Source organism: Microcaecilia unicolor, chromosome 2 (genome assembly GCF_901765095.1).
Source record: "Microcaecilia unicolor chromosome 2, aMicUni1.1, whole genome shotgun sequence".
Taxonomy (NCBI): domain Eukaryota; kingdom Metazoa; phylum Chordata; class Amphibia; order Gymnophiona; family Siphonopidae; genus Microcaecilia; species Microcaecilia unicolor.
Window position 1 is genome coordinate 453,658,919 of NC_044032.1, and position 23,727 is coordinate 453,682,645.

Consider the following 23,727-nt stretch of genomic DNA (forward strand, 5'->3'; position numbering starts at 1 on the left):
AAGGTCAAGACATCCAGAAATTCGTCATGGTTTACAGAGGAACTATCCATACTAAAAAAGGAATGTCAATGCCTTGAAAAGCAATGGAGAAAGAACAAGGATACTACTGATTACTCCAAATGGAAGTGAGCCTTCCGATGCTACAAAAAGAATGTAGCGGACTCTATACGCCAAAACTATAGCAGCCTAATAGGTCAAGATGATCTTGTCAACAAAAAATGTTTCCTCCTTAGTTAAAACACTAGCTTCCACTAATAAGGATGAACATTCACAGAAAACATGTCCCACTGCCCAAGACTTAGCTGATCATTTCGCCGATAAGATCCTCCAAATTATGTCTGAACTATCTAAAGCTACACCAACAGAGGAAAATAGTTCAACCCATAACTCATCCTTAATCGCTGGAGATCCCACAACCCAAGGACTCAAAACTGACCAAAACAGGGAATCTTTTCAACCACTAACAGTTGAGGATGTAAGATCAATGCTGTTGAAATGCTCCCAAGCCAACTGCTCCCTGGATAACCACTCAAATCCATCCCTTTGGAAATAGTAAACTGGCTACTCAATAATCTCAATAGGCTGTTAAAAACTGGCTCTCTTTCTCCTGACATGGGCAAAATTGTTCTCACTCCACTACTGAAGGGATCTAGGCTAAACGTAACATCGCCTGCAAACTACCATCCAGTGGCAAGCATATACCTTTTTAGTAAAGTATAAGAAACCTACATTAGTAAACATTTCTCTTTATATCTGGAAAACTTTTTTATTTTACACTGGTCACAATTTGGCTTCAGATCGTCACATTGTACAGAAACATTGCTGCTAGTCCTAACTGCATATGTCAAACAACATCTATGCAAAGGCGACCAAGTAATTCTTGTCCAATTCAATATATCGGTGGTGTTCGAGTGGTTGACCACACATTGCTACTCGAATGCCTGGATCAGATAGGAATAACAGGGACTGTGTTCAAATGGTTCAGCGAATTCCTTTCAAATCATTCTGTCAAGCAAAACCAACTTTTCAACTTCTGGTCCCGCAGGGATCTCCCCTCTCACCTATCCTGTTCAATCTCTTTATGTCATCCCTTGCCTCAATACACCTGGGATTTAATGAACTACTATTATCCTATGCTGCTGTCAGCACCTGGGGCCTGACCAATAAACTGAAATTGAATGTGCAAAAAACCAAGGTCCTGTGGTTCTGAAATCAGGGAGTTGAGGTCCCAACATCAATATCCTTGACCAATGGTCAAATCTTTACAGTCGAATCTCAAAACAGAGTACTAGGTGTTTTGCATGACTCTTCACTCACCTTTGCTTCCCATATTAACCAGCTATGGAAGAAGACACTATTCAAAATGAGACAGCTACGTCTAATCAGATCATTCTTCGACCAAAAAGCCTTCACGATAATAGTCCAAATGTTAGTCCTTCCTCACTTGGATTACTGTAACATTCTATTTCTTGGTATTAAGTTAAGTTTCAATATCAGACAAAAAAACCTGCAAATCATACAGAACACAGCTGCTAGACTAATATACAGACTGAATAGATATATTAGTGTTTCAACTCATCTAAACAAACTGCACTGGCTTCCAATAGCAGAAAGCCTCAGGTTCAAAGCTGCTTGTTTAGTTATTTAAATCCTACAGGCAGTGGTGTGCTGGTAAATGTTTAACAACAGGCTCTCTCCCCGGTCCACCTCTGTGCCCCCCCCCCACGGTCCACCTCTGCGCCCCTCCCCATCCACCTCTGCGCCCCCCCCCCCCAAATTGCAGAGCAGGTTATAGCCAGGGAGAGAGCCTGGGGGGGGGGGGGGCAATCTAATTCATGTTTAATGTGGGATAAAATGTCATAAATAAGTAAATAAAAATAAACTTTTAATGTTGAGCACCTGATTCTCAAAGTGGACATATTCCAAACACTATAATGAAAATAAAATGATCTTTTCTACCTTTGTTGTCTGGTAACTTTGTTTTTCTGATCATGCTGGCCCAGTATCCGATTCTGCTGCTATCTGTCCTCTTAACTCCATTTCCAGGGCTTCCTTTCCATTTATTTCTTTTCTTCCCTCCTTTCTGGTCCTCCGCAGACTTGACTGTCCAGTGGATCCAGCTTCAGCCTATTTTCTCCATCCATGTGCAGTTATTCTCCTCTCTTCCTTTTCCCTCTTCTCATTCCTCACTCTTCCCTCCCTTCCATCCATGTCCAGCATTTCTTCTCTCTCCCTTCCCTCTCCTCCATCCATGTCCAGCAACCCTCCTCTCCCCCCTGCCCTGCCCTCCACGCACCCATGTCCAGCAGCAACCCCCCTCTCCCCTGCTCTCCATGCACCCATGTCCAGCAACCCTCCTCTCTCCTCCATCCTCCCATGTCCAGCAACCCTCCTCTCCCCTCCATCCACCTATGTCCAGCAACCCTCCTCTCCCCCTGCCATCCATCCACCCATGTCCAGCAACCCTCCTCTCCCCCTGCCCTGCATCCACTCATGTCCAGCAACCCTCCTCTCCTCTCCCCTGCCCTCCATCCACCCATGCCCAGCATCCCTCCTCTCCCCTGCCCTCCATCCACCATGTCCAGCAACCCTCCTCTCCTCCCTGCCCTCCATGCTCCATCCACCCATGTCCACCAACCCTCCTCTCCTCCCTGCCCACCATGCTCCATCCACCCATGTCCAGCGACCCTCCTCTCCCCTCCATCCACCCATGTCCAGCAACCCTCGTCTCCCCCTGCCATCCCCTCCATGATCCACCCATGTCCAGCAACCCTCCTCTCCCCCTGCCATCCCCTCCATGATCCACCCATGTCCAGCAACCCTCGTCTCCCCCTGCCATCCCCTCCATGATCCACCCATGTCCAGCAACCCTTGTCTCCCCCTGCCATCCCCTCCATGATCCACCCATGTCCAGCAACCCTCGTCTCCCCCCTGCCCTCCTCCCCTCCATCTGCCTTCTTCCCTGTGCTCCCCGACAGACCTGGTTTCCTTCCTGCGCCGCTGCTTGGCTTTAAAAATTTTATTTTCCTTCGAGGCACGCCGCGTTGAAGGTAAGGCAGCAGGCTTAGCTCGGTTTCAGCCTTCCGTTCCCTTCCCTCGCATCATGGCTCCGCCCTCGCGCAAACAGGAAATAAGTCAGAAGAGGGCGGAGCCATGATGCGAGGGAAGGGAACGGAAGGCTGAAACCAAGCTAAGCCTGCTCCCTTCCCTTCAACGCCGGCGAGCCTCGAAGGAAAATAAAATTTTTAAAGGCAAGCAGCGGCGCAGGAAGGAAACCAGGTCTGTCGGGGAGCACAGGGAAGACGAATGATGGACGACCGGGGCAGCGGGGGAGCAGAGGCGAGCCGGCTCGCACTGGCCAACAACCGGCTCGCAAGATGCCAGTAAATTTAACAAGCGGCTCTTGCGAGCCGGTGCAAGCCGGCTCCAGCACACCACTGCCTACAGGGCTTCACCTCTGAACTGCTGTCTAAGACTGCTTCGCTATGTCTGGTCCAGTGTAACAGAATGAAACAACAACTGATGCTAACATCACTGTTCCAAAAGACAATTAGAAATCAGAAGATTTTCACCTCTGTACTACCCATTCTTGGAATCAAAATATGGAACTCTCTACCTATTCCTATCAGTACAGAAAACGCCTACCTCAACTTCAGGAACAGGATAAACAACTTTCTCTTCTCAAAGACTGCTTCATAACAATCCATCATGACGTCTACCTCCTAGTATCATCCATTATCCTTTCCTTAATGTTTTTAGTCTCATGCATTAATCCAATGGTTTCTAATGTTTCTCAAACCTCACACTAACACTATTGCTTTTGTCTCACCTAGAATGTAAACCACACTGAACCCTGGAAAGGGGATATTAGTGGAATACAATAATTGATTTGAATTGAATTGAGAGGAAAAAAATTAATGAAGCAGCTGGCAAAAAGTGGTGCCCAAAAGTACCTTCCATCAAGTTACTCTACACACAACAACTCATCTTGTATTTACTTATTTGGATTTTGCTCACACCTTTTTCAGTAGTAGCTCAAGGTGAGTTATATTCAGGTACACTGGGTATTTCTCTGTCCCTGGAGGGCTCACAATCTAATTTTGTACCTGAGGCAATTGAGGGTTAAGTGACTTGCCCAAGATCACAAGGAGTAGCAGTTGGATTTGAACTGGCCACCTCTAGATGTCAAGACTGGTACTCTAACCACTAGGCTACTCCTCAGTAAATTAAACATTGCATTTTCTTTGGTTTGGTTCTTAAAATACATAAGAAATCCCTGGCTAAGTCAGACCAAGCTTCATAGAGCATAAGTACATAAGTATTGCCATACTGGGACAGACCAAAGGTCCATCAAGCCCAGCATCCTGTTTCCAACAGTGGCCAATCCAGGTCACAAATACCTGGCAAGATCCCAAAAAAGTGCAAAACATTTTATACTGCTTATCCCAGAAATAGTAGATTTTCCACAAGTCCAATTTAATAATGGTCTATGGACTTTTCCTTTAGGAAGCTGTCCAAACCTTTTTTAAACACTGCTAAGCTAACCACCATTACCACATTCTCTGGCAACGAATTCCAGAGTTTAATTACACCTTGAGTGAAGAAACGTTTTCGCCAATTCATTTTAAATTTACTACTTTGTAGCTTTATTGCATTCCCCCTAGTCCTAGTATTTTTGGAAAGCGTAAACAGATGCTTCACGTCTACCCGTTCAACTCCACTCATTATTTTATAGACCTCTATCATATCTCCCCTCAGCCGCCTTTTCTCCAAGCTAAAGAGCCCTAGCCGCTTTAGTCTTTCCTCATAGGGAAGTCATCCCATCCCCTTTATCATTTTCGTTGCCCTTCTCTGCACCTTTTCTAATGCGGTGACCAGAATTGAACACAATATTCGAGGTGCGGTCGCACTATGGAGCGATACAAGGGCATTATAACGTCCTAATTTTTGTGTTCCATTCCTTTCCTAATAATACCTAACATTCTATTTGCTTTCTTTGCCGCCACAGCACACTGATCAGAAAGTTTCAACGTTATCATCAACGTTGACACCTAGATCCCTTTCTTGGTCGGTGACTCCTACCGTGGAACCTTGCATTACATAGCTATAATTTGGGTTCCTCTTTCCCACATGCATCACTTTGCACTTGCTCATATTAAACATCATCTGCCATTTAGACGCCCAGTCTCGTAAGGTCCTCTTGTAATTTTTCACAATCCTCTCGCGATTTAACAACTTTGAATAACTTTGTGTCGTCAGCAAATTTAATTACCTCACTAGGTCATTTATAAATATGTTAAAAAGCAACGGTCCCAGCACAGACCCTTGGGGAACCCCACTAACTACCTTTCTCCAATGAGAATACTGATCATTTAACCCTACTATTTGTTTTCTATCTTTTAACCAGTTTTTAATCCACATTAGGACACTACCTCCTATCCCATGACTCTCTAATTTCCTCTGGAGTCTTTCATGAGGTACTTTGTCAAATGCCTTTTGAACATCCAGATACACAATATTAATCGGCTCACCTTTATCCACATGTTTGTTCACCCCTTCAAAGAAATGTAATAGATTGGTGAGGAAAGATTTCTCTTCACTAAAACCATGTTGGCTTTGTCTCACTAATCCATGCTTTTGAATATGCTCTGTAATTATGTTCTTTATAATAGTCTCTACCATTTTGCCCGGCACCAACGTCAGGCTCACTGGTCTATAACTTCCCGGATCTCCTCTGGAACCTTTTTAAAAAATCGGCCTTACATTGGCCACCCTCCAATCTTCCGGTACCACTCTCGATTTTAAAGAAAAATGACATATTACTAACAATAGTTCTGCAAGTTCATTTTTCAATTCTATCAATACTTGGGGATGAATACCATCCAGGCCAGGAAATTTGCTACTCTTCAATTTGTCAAATTGCTCCATTATTTCCTCCAGGTTTATAGAGATTTCATTCAGTTTCTCCGACTCGTCAGTTTTGAATACCATTTCTGGCACCGGTATCTCTCCCAAATCTTCCTCGGTGAAGACTGAAGCAAAGAATTCATTTAATCTCTCCGCTACAGCTTTGAGAGAGTAGACGGAGGATGTAAGGTGGAGGGACAGTGGGCAGGTGCTGGATGGAAGGGGGAGGGGTAGATACCGGATTGGGGGAGGGAAGACACTGGATGGAAGATGGAAAGAGAGGGCAGATGCTGAATGGAAGGGGGAAGAAAGAGGGCAGATGGTGAAGGGGGAGAGAGAAGACACTGAATGGAAGAGAGAAAGAAAGTACACACTGGATGGAAGGGGAAAAGAAAGAAGGCACACACTGGATAGAAGGGGGAAAAAGAGCACACACTGGGTGGAGCACACACTAGATGGAGCTGGGGGTGGTCAGGGGCAAAGCTGGAGGAGCGGAGCTTGGCCCCACCCAAACAAAAAGGTGTTCTGCTGCCCCTGCTTCAGGGTACAATGGCTGAAAGGTTGGTTTGGACACAGCAAAACCCTGACAACCACAACAATCAGGATGATACCTTTTGTATTTAGCTTGGTTAGAAAGTATAGCCTTCAAAACCTAGTAAGAAAAAAAATTCTTATCTTTCTATTTACTGTTTTCCCTCAGTTCTACGATGCACTTTTTTGTCAGTTTAACATCCGTGGAAAGTAGGTGTGGTTTAAGGTCCAAAATTTCAAATTATGTGGCCTAATTCCTTATTCTCTCCACTACAACATCCACATCGCCACTGGGGGCCTTGGAGACTTGTCCTCCCCACCCCAATTTGGGTTCAGGAGCCCTCCACAACCGTTACCATACCTGTTGACAGACTGGTGGTAGAACTGTGTGGTACACTCTCTGCATCCGGATTTCTGCTGCTCCATCTAACTGCCATATGCATTTCTGGCTGACGAATGCTCACCAGCATGACTTAGAGCCCTTCTCTAGTCCACTCCTTTTTGTTTTTTTTGGCCACCACATGTCTCTGGTCTCGCTGTGCCTTCTCTAGGGTGTGTGATCTTCAAGTGGTTAAGTACCAGTGCTGCCTCAGCAAAGAAGTCAGTGGTCTCTGGTAATTTTGTTTTTCAAGAGTTATATGGTAGTTAACTGGTAAGGTACCATAACTGTGCATAGTAACATAGTAAATGATGGCATCCATCCAGTCTGCCCAACAAGATAAACTCATTTTACATGGTACGTGATACTTTATATGTATACCCGAGTTTGATTTGTCCTTGCCTTTCTCAGGGCACAGACCGTAGAAGTCTGCCCAGTACTGTTCTTGTACTACGTTCTGAAGCTAACATCGAAGCCCCTTAAAATTTACACTCCAGCCCATCCCTATCTATTTAGTCACGATCAGGGGAGGTAAAATTTGAACCACGTGGTTTAAATTTTATATTCCATTACGGGCAGCAGAAGAGGAGGCTGTGGTGAGCTGCTGTTTACTTGCGCTTCTGATGAGTGCTGGGGGGGGGGGGGGGGTGAGTGCAGCTTTAGGGGGCAGGAGGGTAAAGTAGAGATGTCGGTGCTATTTTCTTGGTTTCCGTAGCTTCACCAGATGTGCCCATATGCTTAGGACTGCAGAACTTATCGCCAGGTTCCATTTTTTTTTTGTGTCCATGGCAACCTGGCACCTGGGGTTTGTTGAGCCTTGGGTTAGAGCATTTCTATGGGTTCAATTCATATTCTAAGGCTTATCTCAGTCAGGGTGTCTCTCTTTAGTTTAAATCCCTCCTGTTTATGCTTATAGTTCAGAACTTTTGCAATTACCACTCGGGGCCGGTTATTGTCTTCTGTTTTCCGGCCCACCCGATGGGCTCTTTCCACCACCAGCGGCCCCCTCGAATCCGTCAGGGCCAATTCCTGGCCCAGCCACCACTCTAGCCATTCCGCCATGTTAGTCTCCAATATACTCTCGGACAGGCCGACCAATCTGATATTATTTCGCCACGAGTGGTTCTCAAGATCGTCAGTCATTTCTTTCAGCTGTCTCTCTAGACTGGTAATCTCCGGCCCATGTGTTCACACATCGTCTTCCAGTGCCATTACCCGGGTTTCCACGTCTCCAGTGGTGTTCCTAGGCTGGCTAACACCCGGGGAGGATCGCCGATGCGCCCCCCCCCCCCCCGGCAAAATTACACCCCCCTGGGTGCAGCGCGACCCCCCCGGGTGCATTTTTACCTGCTGGGGAGGAGGGGTGCCCAGGGCCGTGCGAAGGGTCTCTGGCGCCCCCCTGCAGACTACCAGTTGGCGCGCCCCCCCCCCCCCCGGCTCCAAGGCAGCGATTCCCCTCTCTCCCCTGCCCTCCCGCTCCCCTGCCATTTGTGACAGCTGTGGTGTTTATAGTGTATAGACGCAGCGGGTGTGAAGCTGGGTTTGGAATTTCCAGATTTTTACATAGCTTGAGTGAAATATAGGTCATAGGACGATTACATTTTAACTGCCAGACCCGTGACCATTCTTCTAACGTTCGGAGATCCCTTCTCATCGTTTCTACTCCCTCCAGGGTATCCACTCTATTGGCTATTTTCGTGTCAACCGCAAAAAGGCACACCTTTCCTTCCAACCCTTCAGCAATATCTCCCACAAATATATTAAACAGAATAGGCCCCAGCACCGACCCTTGAGGAACTCCACTGCTCACCTTCCTTTCCTCCGAGCGGATTCCATTTACCACCACCCTCTGCCACCAATTGGTCAACCAGTTTCTTATCCAGTACACCACTTTCGGTCCTAAGTTCAACCCTTTCAGCTTATTCACGAGTCTTCTGTGGGGGACCGTATCAAAGGCTTTGCTGAAGTCCAAGTAGATTACATCTAGCGCATGTCCCTCATCCAGTTCTTAGGTCACCCAGTCAAAAAAGTCAGTAAGATTCGTTTGGCAGGATTTTCCTTTGATAAAGCCATGTTGCCTCAGGTCCTGTAACCCGTCGGTTTCTAGAAAGTTAACTATCCTTTTTTTCAGCAGCGACTCCATTATTTTTCCTACCACCGACGTGAGACTTACCGGTCTGTAGTTTCCTACTTCTTTCCTGTCTCCACTTTTGTGAAGAGGGACCACATCCGCTCGTCTCCAATCTTGCGGAACCTCTCCCGTCTCTAAAGATCTATTAAATAAATCTTTAAGAGGTCCCGCCAGGACCTCACTGAGCTCCTTCAGTATCCTGGGATGTATCCCATCCGGCCCCATAGCTTTGTTCACCTTCAGATTCTCCAGCTGTTTATCAACTCTTTCTTCCGTAAACGGCGTAGTATCCACTCCATTCCCAGATGTTCCCTTGGCAGCCAACCACGGTCCTTCTCCAGGATTTTCCTCCGTGAACACCGAAGAGAAATAATTGTTTAGCAAGTTCGCTTTATCTTCATCACTCTCCACATAGCCATTCTCATTATCTTTCAGTCTCGCAATTCCATTCCTATCTCTTCTCCTTTCTCCAATATATCTGAAAAAAGTCATCACCTCTCTTAACATCTTTAGCCATTTTTTCTTCTGCTCGCGCTTTCGCTAGCTGTATTTCCCTCTTCGCTTCTTTCAGTTTAATCTGATAATCTTTTCCTTGATCCTCTCGTTACATTCTTTAGTATTTCTTCAACAAAACCTCTTTTGCTCTTATTTTTTCAGCTACTTGTTCAGAAAACCATATAGGCTTCCTGCTTCTCTTGTTTTTGTTTACTTTCCTCACAAAAAGATCAGGCGCAATATTTATAACAGCCTTTAGCTTGGACCACTGTTTTTCCACTTCTCCTATGCCTTCCCACGCCAACAGCTCCTTCTTCAGGTATTCCCCCACTTTATCAAAATCAGTATGTCTGAAATCCAGTACTTTGAGTTTTGTGCATCTGCACTCCACCTTCACCCTTATATAAAACCATATGGTGTGATGATCACTATTACATAGGTGGGCACCCACCCGGATATCGGAAACACTACCTCCATTAGTGAGCATTAGATCCAGCATTGACCCTTCCCTCGTGGGTTCCGTCACCATTTGTCTGAGCACGCCACTTTGACAGGCATCCACAATCTCCCTACTTCTTTCCGATTCTGCAGACGGGACGTTCCAATCCACGTCAGACAAATTGAAATCTCCCAACAGTAGCACCTTCCCTTTCATACCAATCTTTTGAATATCTTCTATCAGATCCTTGTCTAACTTCTCCGTTTGCGCAGGAGGTCTGTAGATGTCACGTCTGTGGCCGTGACCCCTCTCAGACTCACCTTATTTCCTGTGGTCAGCTTCTGAGCTGGCTTCTGTCTGTTCTTTGTGAGTTAGTTCTGTCTCTGTGTGTTGGCTGTATTAGATTGTTGGTGTGCTGTCTCCCGTTCCAGATTTCAGCTCAGTCCAGTCCGGATCTTCCAGGCTGCCTGACCCTTAGTTGCCTGGTGATTGTTGCACCTGAGTCTCAGCTGCCTGCTGGGCTTATTAGCCATTTGAATCCTCTCAGCCTTGCCTTTGCATTGCGTCTAAGGCCCTGGTATGTTGGTGCTTGTTGCACTTCTGCTAGTCCGGTTGTTTGCCTGAGATTCTTGCCTGTTTCTAGTTAGTCTGTGTTTAGTTTAGGTTTTACTTGCTGTCCTTGCCTGGTTTCTTGTTGTAATTTTGTGTTTAGTTTCTGTTTGTCTGTGTTCTGGCTTTGGGGCTGCTTGCAGCTCTTAGTTCTGTGTCTTGTTAGTCAGTGTTTGCTCCCTGTTTAGTGGCTGTTCTGCAGCTTTCTGTTCTGCCCTTTAGCTTTCCCAGCCCGGGCGCAGTTCCCAATTCAGATTCTAGTTTCAACTTAATGTCTGCTCTTGACTCTTATATGACGCTCCATGAGTACCGTGGTAAACTTTTGTCTGATCCAACCCTGAAGAATACTCCTGAAGCTGCAGCGGAGAGAGAGCGTGTCCGTGGGCTTGGGTTCTTTGAAAACCCAGTTTCTGCTATTGATCCGGCTACCCCGCTCTACGACTACCGCCTCAGACTTTCCTTTGATCCAACCCTGTGGAATACTCCTGAAGCCGATGCTGAGAGAAGGTATCTTAGAAGCCCCGAGTGCATGGCTCTCCTGCAGTCTTTTTGCGCTCGAGTGGCGCCGCTAGCCGAGCCTCAGCCGAGTTCCAGCCCCGGCCAAGCCGCTGAGCCCATGCTAAGTTCCAGTTCCAGCCAAGTTCTGATTCCTGTCCGAGAAGCGCTTCTAACCGGCCCTCCCATCCCAGGTCAAGTGGCACTCCCACTTAAGCATCTGATTCCAGTCCAAGCGAAGCTTTTGACCGAGCCTTCAATTCCATTCCAAGTAGCGCTGCCACGCAAGCCTCTGATTCTAGCCCCAGCAAAGCTTCTAACTGCATCTCCAGTTCCAGTCCAGGAAGCACTTCCACTTGAGCCCCTGAGTCCAGTCCAAGGGATGCTTCTGACCGAGCCTCCCAGGCCAGTTCAAGTGGCCCTGCTAGCCAGGCCGCTGCTGAGTTCTAGTGCCAGCCAAGATGATGCTGAGTCTACTCCAAGTTCGAAGTCCAGCCAAGATGATGCTGAGTCCACTCCGAGTTTGAGTCCCAGCCAAGAGGATGCTGAGTCCACTCTGAGTTTGAGTTCCAGCCAAGATGCTGCAGAGTCCATGCTGAGTTCCAGTTCCAGCCAGGCTGCAGCATCCACGCTGAGGTCCAGTTCCAGCCAAGCTGCGGAGGCCAAGTCAAGTTTTAGTTCCAAGTTGCTCAGTCTCAGCCGAGGTCAAGTTCCAGTCCAGCTAACCATGGTCCTGTGTTGAAGCTCCTCCATAGGTTTTACCATTGTTACCCATGGAAACCTAAAAGCTCCTGTGGGGACACGGGAGCCTTGAGGGGGAGGTACTGTCACGTCTGTGGCCGTGACCCCTCTCAGACTCACCTTATTTCCTGTGGTCAGCTTCTGAGCTGGCTTCTATCTGTTCTTTGTGAGTTAGTTCTGTCTCTGTGTGCTGGCTGTATTAGATTGTTGGTGTGCTGTCTCCCGTTCCAGATTTCAGCTCAGTCCAGTCCGGATCTTCCAGGCTGCCCGACCCTTAGTTGCCTGGTGATTGTTGCACCTGAGTCTCAGCTGCCTGCTGGGCTTATTAGCCATTTGAATCCTCTCAGCCTTGCCTTTGCATTGCATCTAAGGCCCTGGTATGTTGGTGCTTGTTGCACTTCTGCTAGTCCGGTTGTTTGCCTGAGATTCTTGCCTGTTTCTAGTTAGTCTGTGTTTAGTTTAGGTTTTACTTGCTGTCCTTGCCTGGTTTCTTGTTGTAATTCTGTGTTTAGTTTCTGTTTGTCTGTGTTCTGGCTTTGGGGCTGCTTGCAGCTCTTAGTTCTGTGTCTTGTTAGTCAGTGTTTGCTCCCTGTTTAGTGGCTGTTCTGCAGCTTTCTGTTCTGCCCTTTAGCTTTCCCTTCCTTGCCCAGTCTCCTGCCTTGCTGCCCATGTTCCCCCCTTTCCCCTCTGACCCTCAGTCCCTGTGCTGCCTTGCTGTTATCCAGTCCTGCCCTGTCCTGCAAAGTCCTGTCGGCCACCTGAAGCTGGGAGCTCAACTCCTGGTGGAAAGTGGCCAGGTGTTCCTCCCTTTCCCCTCTGACCCTCAGTCCCTGTGCTGCCTTGCTGTTATCCAGTCCTGCAAAGTCCTGTCGGCCACCTGAAGCTGGGAGCTCAACTCCTGGTGGAAAGTGGCCAGGTACAGGTGAAGCCTAACTGTTGTCAGAGTTCTGCTTTGCCCCTGGTGTGGGGTGGTTTTGCCTGCCACTGCCGTTCAGCGGCAGTGGCCCAAGGGCTCACAACCCTGTTTCCAGCTTTGAGAACGTGACAGTAGATAACTCCCGTGTGGATACAGGTTCTGTTTTCTCTTTCCAGGACAACCCATAAAGCTTCTTCTTTTCCCCAGGTTCCCCGCATTTCAGCCGCTCTGATATTCTCTCTTACATACAGAGCCACTCCTCCACCTCTTCGGCCCTCTCTATCCTTCCTAAAAAGATTATAGCCCAGTACGGTCACATCTCATTCTTGAGAATCGTTGAACCACGTCTCCGTAATAGCAACAATATCCAAGTTTTCTTCAAACATCCGGGCATGTTACCATAAGTGTCAAAAAAGGATGCGTTTGTCATACTGGTAATTGAAAATGCAGTACATGTTTGTGCTTGTCCTTCTGCATGTTTACCATATACTGGTAATTTTGTTTTTCAAAAGTTATATAGTACAGTAGTTACCTGTTTAATGATGTTTTGTCATACCAGAAAATGTGTGTGCTTTTTTACCATATTTTTTACTTTTGGAAAATAGGGGTGAATCTTAAAATCAAGTATTTTTCCCTTGTATGCAAAGGGAGGGGGGGCTCTTTGAATCAAGGAAATACAGTATTATTAAATAAAACAGGATACTGGCAGTCACCAGGGCCGCCGAGAGGGGGAGCAAGGGAGACAAAATTCCCCGGGCTCGGGGTCTCTTGCCCTCTCCTGCCTTCCCTCAGTGTCCCGCCCTCCTCTGATGTAACTTCCTATTTCCGCGAGGGTGGGACACAGTGAGGAAAGGCCTGGCCGAGGTGATCCGCTGCTTTCATACAGAATGTGCTGTGCTGCTAATTTTGAGACAGAAGGGAGCTGAGGGAATGTAGGAGAAAACTAGGGACTGTGGAGCCGGCGGCCTGGGCGCAGGAGAGGGAGGCGACAGTAGCAGTGGCAATTGGGGAGGAGGTGGGGCTGGGGCGGTCTTGGCCCGTGCCCGGCTCAGTCTCTCTGCGGCCCTGGCAGTCACTTTATCCCACTCCATTGGGTTGATAAGACAAACAATTTGTTAGAATATTTTAAAAGTAAAAACTTTGCAATGCACCACCAAACCAACTATGGAAAAACGATGTCCAAAATCTCTTCACCTACAACAGAGAGCCCTACAATATCAGTGCTTTTCATACCATGGCCCACACAGATTTTCCCCTCACCTTCTGTAGAAGCTTACTGCCAGTACCAGTGCTACCTCCCAAACAGCTGTTCTTCAAGCACTGTAGCCCTAACTCCAGTGCTATTCTTGTAGTGACACTGTTCGGGTATTCAGGGGCCGCACAAGCAGATCATATAGAAGGAGTGAATGGGCGGGAACACCCGATGGTGGGAGGAGGGTGGAGAAGATTCGGGTGCGGCAGGCTTACTGAGAGTCCCGTCTGCAGGGGGCGGAGCATGAGGGAGTATGTACTGCTGTGAGCCCTCTGCAATGAGCAATCAGGGGGCGTGTCGCCATAGTAGTCTATCTGTATGGGGGCGTGGCGCCGCTGCTGTCCGTCGTTAGAGCAAGCTCGGGGGATGGGGGGCTGTGGAATCCTCTGCAGCTAGCAGAGTTGGTGGGCATGCGTGGTGCCGTAAATATTCTATCTGTATGGGGCGGAGGCGCGACACCGCAGCACTCTTTCTGCAGGGGGGCGGAGCCTTTCTTAGTGCCTGGGTGGGGCGCGAGCCGGTGGGCGGTCTCGGATTTGGTGTAGCGGTTTTTTCTTCTTTATTTTATTTTTTTGCTGCTCAAGACGCAAAGCGGTTTTTGGAGCTTGTGTAGCGGGACAGTGTTGTTATAACCCCCAGCATGGCTTTTCAGCGATCGGAGTCCGAACCGCACTGGCTTCCCACCCACGTGCAGGTCACGGTATTGCAGGCGAGGGGCTTGCGGGCGAAGGGCAAGCAGGGTACTAGCGATGCTTACACTATCATCCAGGTGGGCAAGGAGAAGTACAGTACGTCGGTGGCCGAGAAGAGCGCCGGTAGCGCCGAATGGAAGGAGGAGTGTTCCTTCGAACTAGCCGTGGGCGCCCTTGAGAGCCGGGGATCGGCGGCCGAGCTGCAGCTCACCGCTATGCACCGGGCGCTTATCGGTATGGACAAGTTCCTGGGCCAGGTCTCCATCCCTTTGGGGCAGGTGTTCAGCGACAGCCGCTCCCTGAAAAACCAGTAAGTACTCCTCATTCTGGCAAGGGAGTGGGTTTCAACTTATCCGAATTCTTATGCAGGTTACTTAGTTTAATTTATTTTTATCTTTTTACGCTCGTAGAAAGAAGGATCTGTGAGAAAAAGTTTAGGGATTGACAGTCGAAAAGGCTGGAGACTGTTGAGTAGTTCTTAGCGGCTGTAGAGCCAAATGCGTCCGAGGACTGTGGGCCATTATATACTTATAGCGTTTTAGAAATCGGGCAGTGCTGCAACGTTAGCGTAGCTCTGGGATCCTCGCCTACTCCTAATTGTGTCAGCAGCTGGAACCCCTCCACCCTTCCCTTTAGGTCCGCAGGACAGAACACGAGTCAGCGAGGCAGGTATAGATTTGCTGGCTTGGAAGGAAACGTGTTGGTGTTGGATTTTAATTGCTGAGTTCTTAAGTGTTTACGTGAATTGCTGTTGGAAACACTTTTTCTGTGGTGTCCAGCAGCTGAGCTGTTCCTTACCATGTTTGTTTTGGTTAGGGAGAGAGCAAGGAGGAGTGGGAGGTGTCTTGTTCTTATTGGGTGCTTGGCAAACTATAAACTTGTGGAATGGGCACAACAGTAAACTCCTTTAAAGTTGTATTAGTTCAGAGGTGGGGTTTTTTTTTTGTCATTTTCTTTGCAGTGATGTTCCTATGTGGACAGAGCCCTTGGAGAATAAGATTTGTTAGACCCAAGACCTTGAAAAAAAGAAATTAAAATGGAAGGCTTGTAAAATACTAATGTTTTGTTTGGACTGTTTGGTTCACTGCTGGTGAAGAACCCAACACCATAAACTTTGCATCGAGGGTAGTTTTATAACTACTACTACTTACTACTACTTAACATTTCTAAAGCGCTACTAGGGTTACGCAGCGCTGTACAATTTAACAAAGAGGGACGGTCCCTGCTCAAAGAGCTTAAGGCATCTATTTGCAGCCTATGGGGTCTTTTTACAAAGCAGCGCTAAAAAGTAGCCTTAGTGTGCTCTTACGTAGGTTTTCCCCATGCACTAAGACTGTTTTTAGCGCAACAGTAAAATGGCTGATTTTTGAATCTTTGTAGTAGTGGATATATGCTAACATTGCTATCAGCGAACGGCAATGTAGCTGTGCTGTTTACCACAGACATACCCACGAACACACTCCCTCCTTGTTACAAATAAAAATAACTTTATTGCATGTGTACCTGTGCTACCCGTGGACTTACTACAGGATGACTGAGTGCGCCCCACGGTAAACCCTTTAAAGCTGTGGTAAGCACACACTCCAGCTCTCTCTCTTCCTCCTCCTGCTTCCTTCCCCGCTCCTAAGTCCAACATCCTTTCTGTATCTTGATCCGGTGTGGGTATATCTCTACTCCCCCCCCCCCCCCCCGGTCCTCGAAATGCACAGTAGGTCACCAACACAAGCTGCCTTTGGCCAGCCCTGGAAGGTCTTTTCTCCCCCGTATCCTGCCTGTCTGATGTAATTTCCTGTAGGCTGTACATAGCAGAGAAAAGACCCCAGCAGGGCCAGCTGAGAACAGCCTGTGTTCAGTGCTGCCTGTGCTGGCCAGACTTGTGGGAGGGGAGGAGGTAGAGCTCAATAGGAGGTGGCCCCTTCCATTGGGTGACCCAGGACATTTTGCCGGACTCAGTGGTAGCTACGACTCTTTCCAAGGCCCAGGCCTACGTCCAGGATATAATATAGTAATATAGGAGGCAATTCTATAACTTGGCAGTACAGTAGGGTGCACTTAGAGCCAATTCTGTAATGATGCTTAGATTCATCTAAGGCATTATGGAATAACAGTGCAAACTCGCATTGCTGTGCAAAACAGGTGCAATCTTTTACACCATGTCAGTAGCATGTGTAAATGGTCACTAAGTGCTATTCATTAAGTTACCTATGGCCATCCATGCTCCTCCCATATTTATGCCCACCTTAGAATTATATGCTATAGCAGTTACATTACTTTACAGAATGCACCTAGTGCACTTAAGAAAACACCATGTCTTTGAGGCGTGTAAGTGGTGTGTAGCTCTAGGCACAAGCTTATAGATTTGCCCCAATTTGTAAATGAAGGCAGAGAGAGGCCAATATAGCCTGTGACAGTCTCTCCATGATTCCTTAGAAGTGCAGATTTTTTTTTAACCTTTGAGGGATCCACTGTGTGTATCCTACTCTTCCTTAGCGATAGCAGCAAATGAATCCAGAGACTAGTGGGTTGTGACCATCTACCAGCAGAAGGAGATAGAGAACATTGAAATGAAGAGCCTCATGTGACGGATAGCTCCTGGTCATTCAATATTCTTTATCTCCAGTAGGTGAGTAGATGGATCTTCCCCAGCTCCTGACTTCTGCTGCTAACTCCTGGCCTTTGGGGTTCAGTGTAGCTTGAGGGGTGTGCAGCTGAGTGACACCGCCTTTGGGGGTACACCTGGTCACCCCAGGTCCCCCCCATCCGACACCACTTCCTCTCTTTGCCTCTTTCTCCTTTCTCACTTGTTCTGACCCCCCCCCCCCCCAAAAAAAAAGCCACGCTGCCCATGCCGGTTGACTGGGTCAGTGATAAGGTTGGTAGTTCCCCTCTACCCCCCCCAGTACCCAAGGTGCTCGTTCGGGTCCTTCTATTGCCATCCAGTTGGAGGGAGACTTGGAGGAGGGGGAAATTCTCCAAGAGGAGACAGATGACCCGTCCACGGTGCGTGTCTTTCATTGGGAGAAGTTAGCAACCTTTATTACTAAGGCCCTCCAGGTCTTAAATATTGCAGAGCCAGAGTCCTCTACCCCGGCTAAGGCTAAGCCGAAGATGGCCAGCAATTGGCTGCTCCATCTAGCTTTTGCGGTGCATGCAGTTATGCATGAAATGATTTTGGCACGGTGGGCTGTGCCTCTGTGGGTAGCCAAAGCTATAGCATGGCTATATCTACTGGAGCAGACAGAATTAGACAAGCTGCATTTGTTGGTTCAGTAGGCTTCGTCCCTGCAGGTTGCCAAAGCTATGGCATGACTGTATCTGCTGAAGCAAACCGACAAGCTGCATTTGCCTAGGGTGGACCACTTGGTGGTGGCAGTGACCAGGAAGACCGTGTTGCCGGTAGAGGGTGGAATTGCCTTAAAAGGCATCCAGGATAGAAAGCTCGAGGCCTTGCTCAAACATTCGTTCAAGGTGTCTGCCCTGTCCTTGCAGGCAGCGGTTTGCAGTTTGTATGCCGCCAGGGCCTGTTTCAGTTGGGTCCAGCAGTTGGCGGATTCTTTCCAAGACACCGAGTCCTGGGCTCCCTTGGCGCTGCCTGACGTGGATTCTGGGCTCGCCTATTTGGTAGATTCCCTGTATGATCTCAAGTGTGCATCAATGAAGCTGATGGCTCTTGCAGTCGATGCTTGCCGTTCTTTGTGGTAGTGCCAGTGGGTGTGGCAGACACGGCATTGAAACAGCATTTGGTGAAACTGCTGTTTAAAGGCTGTTTGCTTTTTGGGGAGGACTTGGAGAAGCTGGTTAAGGACCTGGGTGACTCTAAGTCTCGGTATCTGCCAGAGGATAGGGCAAAGCCTCCCTCTAAGCCCAGGACGTCTCGTCCTTGTTTCAGGGACATTCATCGATTATAGACAGGGACGATCAGAGTTGTCCCAGTGTCTGTGCTTTCAGTCTCGTCAGCCTTTTCGCTTGGATAAGCGTCTGGCTCCTGCAGGCCGTCAACTCTCTTCCTCTTATACCACACAATGATGGGGCGCCAGGGCTCTCAGTTCCTGGAGTATCTGGGGGTTCAGTTCGACACAACTCAGGGTAAGGTCTTTCTGCCCGCTCTCAGAGGAGCCAAGCTGCAGCAGCAGGTGTGGCTCTTGTTCCAATCTCTGGCTCCCCGTGTCTGGGTCTATATTCAAGTTCTTGGATCCATGGAAGCGATGTTGGACGTACTGCCTTGGGCTCGGACTCACATGTGTCCACTCCAACTCTCACTGGTCCCCTGTGTCCCAGGATTACAAGCAGAATCTTTACTGAATGACCCCAGCACTACGCAGCATAGCTTGGTGGCTATCAGATACCAATCTGGCTCGGGGTCTCCCCCTGGACAGTGGTAATCACCAATGCCAGCCTCTTGGGTTGGGGGGGGGGGGGCTCATTGCCTTCGTCGGGTTGCAATTGTCCTGACTGTAAATGAAAGCAGAGAGAGAGAGATCAACATGGCTCCTGACAGTCTCTTCATGATTTCTTAGAAGTACAGATTGTTTAACCTTTTAGGGATTCACTCTGAATCTTTGAATTCTTGCAGTGTTTTTGCTTTCATCTTTTTGGGGAGGGCATTCCAGAAAGCTTGATTAATACTGACTTCCTTTGTCATGTCCTGTTTCTGGCCAGGGAAGCCTGTGCCTCTGGCCTAGGTCTTCAGGGGTGCAGTGGTGCTGCTTCCTAGGACAGAGATATGCTTTTTAAGCTCCAGATATAGGGTGCTCAGTAAGGACCCCATTTGCTAAAATGGTTGAATGATGTACATGATATTCTGAGACTTTTTTTTTCACCAGAGGCATAAGGCATTTGGTGCAGGTGAAACTTGTCACTGCAGTTTCAAACCATGGGTGCCTTTTACGAAGCGACACTACCGATTAGAAGAGTGTGCTGAATACAAAGACGGCCATTCAAGTCCTATTCCTTCATAAAGGGAGCCCCAAGGATGGTAGCTTGGCCCATCCATATACAAAATCTTAGCTCCAAGTTTTACTGGGTGACCAATATCATCAGAAAGGGATCACCTGGGTTTCATTTAATATATTATTTTTTTTCATGTCTGAATTTCTCTCATATATTTTCTCTATTTTTCTGCTTCCTCTTTCTTCTCATGCTGCCAGTTAATCGTTTTTGTACTGTCCTATTCCATTCCTAACCTATGTCACATTCATGCATGCTTATCAGTCCCCTGTGCATTTCTTATTTTTTGTCACAGGGCTTAGTCTTGGTTGTATCTGAGGCAGTGTGGGGGGCTTACATGACTTCCCAAGGTCAGAGTGACAATGGGATTTGAACCCTGGCTTCCCTGGTTCCCAGCCATTAGGCAGCTACTACACCAGCACTGAAATGTACCAGTTAGTAGAAAGTTAGTTCTCCACTCACCTGTAAATCGGGAGGGAGGAAGAATGGCTCTTTTGATTATCGAGGTTTGTTTGCTCCCACTCCCTGCCCAATAAGCTGTGCTGTGGAGTCAATGTATTGACTCAGACTCGAGCTTCAAAATAAAAACATATATGGTAAATGTATTATTTTATACTTATTTTTGTTCACACTGTTGTGGTCTGTTAGTCCTGTTTTGTACAAAATATTCTGTTTCTGTAATTAAACTTCTCTTAGATTTACTAGACATAGGGGTTGGACAGTAGAAGAATAGCAGTCGGAGTGAAAGGTTTGGTGTACTGACTCCACAGCCCTGCCAACAAGTACCGCAATGAGTCAAAGTTGCATGTTGAAATTGGTTATTAATGTACATATTACTGTTTTGGGAATCTGCGTTATAACAAAGGACTACCAGCTCATCCATCTGATCCAATACATTTTTGAAAATGTGATGGTTTAAAAAAAGTATTGGGTCATATGGACAAGCTGGTAGTCCTTTGAATACCATTTTGGAAATCTTTGGTATAACAATGGTAACATAATGGTCTTTCTCCCTCCCTTCTCTGAATGGAAACCTCTCATCATGGGCCAGAATATGATCTTCTCTGTTCTGCCCTTTGGCAGGGTTTGTTTTTTTTTGCCTTCAATGGCACATCCTTTTGGTCCCGCTGTAGACTGTAGAGCAGGGTGACCAGCCCTGATCCTTGAGGGCTACAACCCAATCGGGCTTTCAGAATTTCTCTAATGAATATGCATGAGAACTATTGGCATACACTGCCTCTGTTGTATGCAAATAGATCTCATTTATTTTCATGAGGGGAGAACCCTGAAACTTGACTTTTCTGGCCCTCGAAGTCCGAGGTTGGACACCCCCCTGCTGTAGAGACTCTTCAACTAGCTGAGAACCAGGAAACACCTAATTTATATAGGGTTTGTGTCCGTTGGCTGTAATATTTTTTTTGTCTGTGATTGGTTGTAGAAAGCACAATTAGATGCAGTGCCTTACTGTCGCTTTGATTCATCCAGGTCTTAGAGACAGTTGCCCGACTGTATCATAGTCCCAACATCTGCTGCTACTGTTGTACTGAGCTAGTACATGGCTGGGAAGAGGACAGCTTATCATGCACTGGCATACAGTATTAGTTGTTTACTTCCAGAGATGACTAGAGCAGGGCTCGATAGTTTTCCTGGAATTTAGAAACCAGACTTGGAATGGCTGGAATATTTTTTTTATTCATTTATAAATCGCACATTCATAACGTGCTTAAGGTGATGCACAGCAAGTTATTTATTAAAATGACAGGGAAGGAGTGGATAAGAGGCTACTGCTTTCCCCATGCTCACCCAACTACCGTGTATCGGCGATGGAGAGAGGCTTTAGGGTGTGGTTGCTGGGGCAATGGAGGGAAAAGCTATAGCTAAAGCAGCTAAGAGTGAGTGAGATGGTGCAGCCACCCTCCTACTCACAGAAGGTGCAGCCTCAGCTGCTTTAGCCTTTCTTCATTGCCCACCTGCCCCAAGCAGCTGTAGTTTTAACCTCTAGTCCACCTGATCCCAGCAACCATAGCCTAAGGCCTCTCAACACCTAGCCATCTCTAACATCTACTCAGCAGCAGCTACCCCCACCCCGAAAAAATTGTTTAAAAAATTTTAATTAATCCTACTGACAAGGCTACTGGAGAGTCTCCTCATGGGCCAGTTCTGCATTTCCTAGCAATCCAGATATCCTCCTGATTAAGAAGGCTCCATGTGGACTGCCTCTCCAGGGTGGATATCTGTCTTCCCCCTCCCCAACCCCCTTAGCTGTCTCCGAATGATCACCCCATAATTAAATTTCTTCATACCTCTCCAGATTTCTCTCCCCTCTATCTGTACATCCTGCCCCAGCTCCCTCACTCCAGCACACATACATCCAGCACACACTCCCTCCTGTGGCACACAGATGCAGCAGTTCCCTCTTCCCCCCCCAGCACACAGACACCCAGTTTATGCTGTCCCTTGCCAACCCTTCACTCCTCCTCCCTGCCCCTGATTACAGGCAAAAGGAAAGAGTGATCCCTGTTGGGTCACAGCGCCTCATCTGCTACTTTAGCACTATAGGTAAAATTTGAACCACGTGGTTTAAATTTTATATTCCATTACGGGCAGCAGAAGAGGAGGCTGTGGTGAGCTGCTGTTTATTTGCGCTTCTGATGAGTGCTGGGGGGGGGGGGGGGTGAGTGCAGCTTTAGGGGGCAGGAGGGAAAAGTAGAGATGTCGGTGCTGTTTTCTTGGTTTCCGTAGCTTCACCAGATGTGCCCATATGCTTAGGACTGCAGAACTTAATCGCCAGGTTCCATTTTTTTTGTGTCCATGGCAACCTGGCACCTGGGGTTTGTTGAGCCTTGGGTTAGAGTATTTCTATCGGTTCAATTAATATTCTAAGGCTTATCTCAGAGGCTTCAATTCAGTGGCCCTTGTCTAACTTTTCTATTTTATACGAACCTACCACCTGTTGTCCACCCAATCTCTATAACAGGGTTTTTCATGCTAGTTAGTCCTTGGTACACAACAAGTCAGCCTGTTCTCAAGATATCCACAATGAATATGCAGGAGCTAAATTTGCATGTACTGCCTCAATTGTATGTATCTTGTGCATATTTATTGTGGATATTTTGAAAACTAGGCTGGCGTGGTGTGTCTTGAGAACACTCTATATTCTAGTCATGTTTCCTGTTTTGTTGTTTATCTTCATGGAGAACAAAGTTTGCTGTTGAAATGGCAAAAGACCTCCACAAGTCATAGCAGTAACTGATCAACCACATATAGTATGAGCGTCAATGGCTGGTCAGAAGTCATGGTTGTTACATGCCAGTGAGAGGTACATAAGTACATAAGTAATGCCATACTGGGAAAAGACCAAGGGTCCATCGAGCCCAGCATCCTGTCCACGACAGCGGCCAATCCAGGCCAAGGGCACCTGGCAAGCTTCCCAAACGTACAAACATTCTATACATGTTATTCCTGGAATTTTGGATTTTTCCAAGTCCGTTTAGTAGTGGTTTATGGACTTGTCCTTTAGGAAACCGTCCAACCCCTTTTTAAACTCTGCTAAGCTAACCGCCTTCACCACTTTCTCCGGCAACGAATTCCAGAGTTTAATTACACGTTGGGTGAAGAAAAATTTTCTCCGATTTGTTTTAAATTTACTACACTGTAGTTTAATCGCATGCCCCCTAGTCCTAGTATTTTTGGAAAGCGTGAACAGACGTTTCACATCCACCTGTTCCACTCCACTCATTATTTTATATACCTCTATCATGTCTCCCCTCAGCCGTCTCTTCTCCAAGCTGTATAGCCCTAGCCTCCTTAGTCTTTCTTCATAGGGAAGTCGTCCCATCCCCGCTATCATTTTAGTCGCCCTTCGCTGCACCTTTTCCAATTCTACTATATCTTTCTTGAAATGCGGTGACCAGAATTGAACACAATACTCAAGGTGCGGTCGCACCATGGAGCGATACAACGGCATTATAACATCCTCACACCTGTTTTCCATACCTTTCCTAATAATACCCAACATTCTATTTGCTTTCTTAGCCGCAGCAGCACACTGAGCAGAAGGTTTCAGTGTGTTATCGACGACGACACCCAGATCCCTTTCTTGGTCCGTAACTCCTAACGTGGAACCCTGCATGTCGTAGCTATAATTCGGGTTCTTTTTTCCCACATGCATCACCTTGCACTTGCTCACATTA

General features: G+C 47.3%; 1 protein-coding gene across 1 annotated transcript in view; it reads left to right on the top strand.

Moving 5' to 3' along the window:
- The first annotated feature begins 14,275 nt into the window (after positions 1 to 14,275).
- The window catches only part of RAB11FIP5 (RAB11 family interacting protein 5), a 293,008-nt gene continuing 283,556 nt past the window's right edge, over positions 14,276 to 23,727 (top strand). Inside the window, exon 1 of the mRNA XM_030190956.1 lies at positions 14,276 to 14,897. Coding sequence (XP_030046816.1) covers positions 14,536 to 14,897 — 362 coding nt within the window. The 5' untranslated portion in view covers positions 14,276 to 14,535. The remainder of the gene's footprint in view (positions 14,898 to 23,727) is intronic.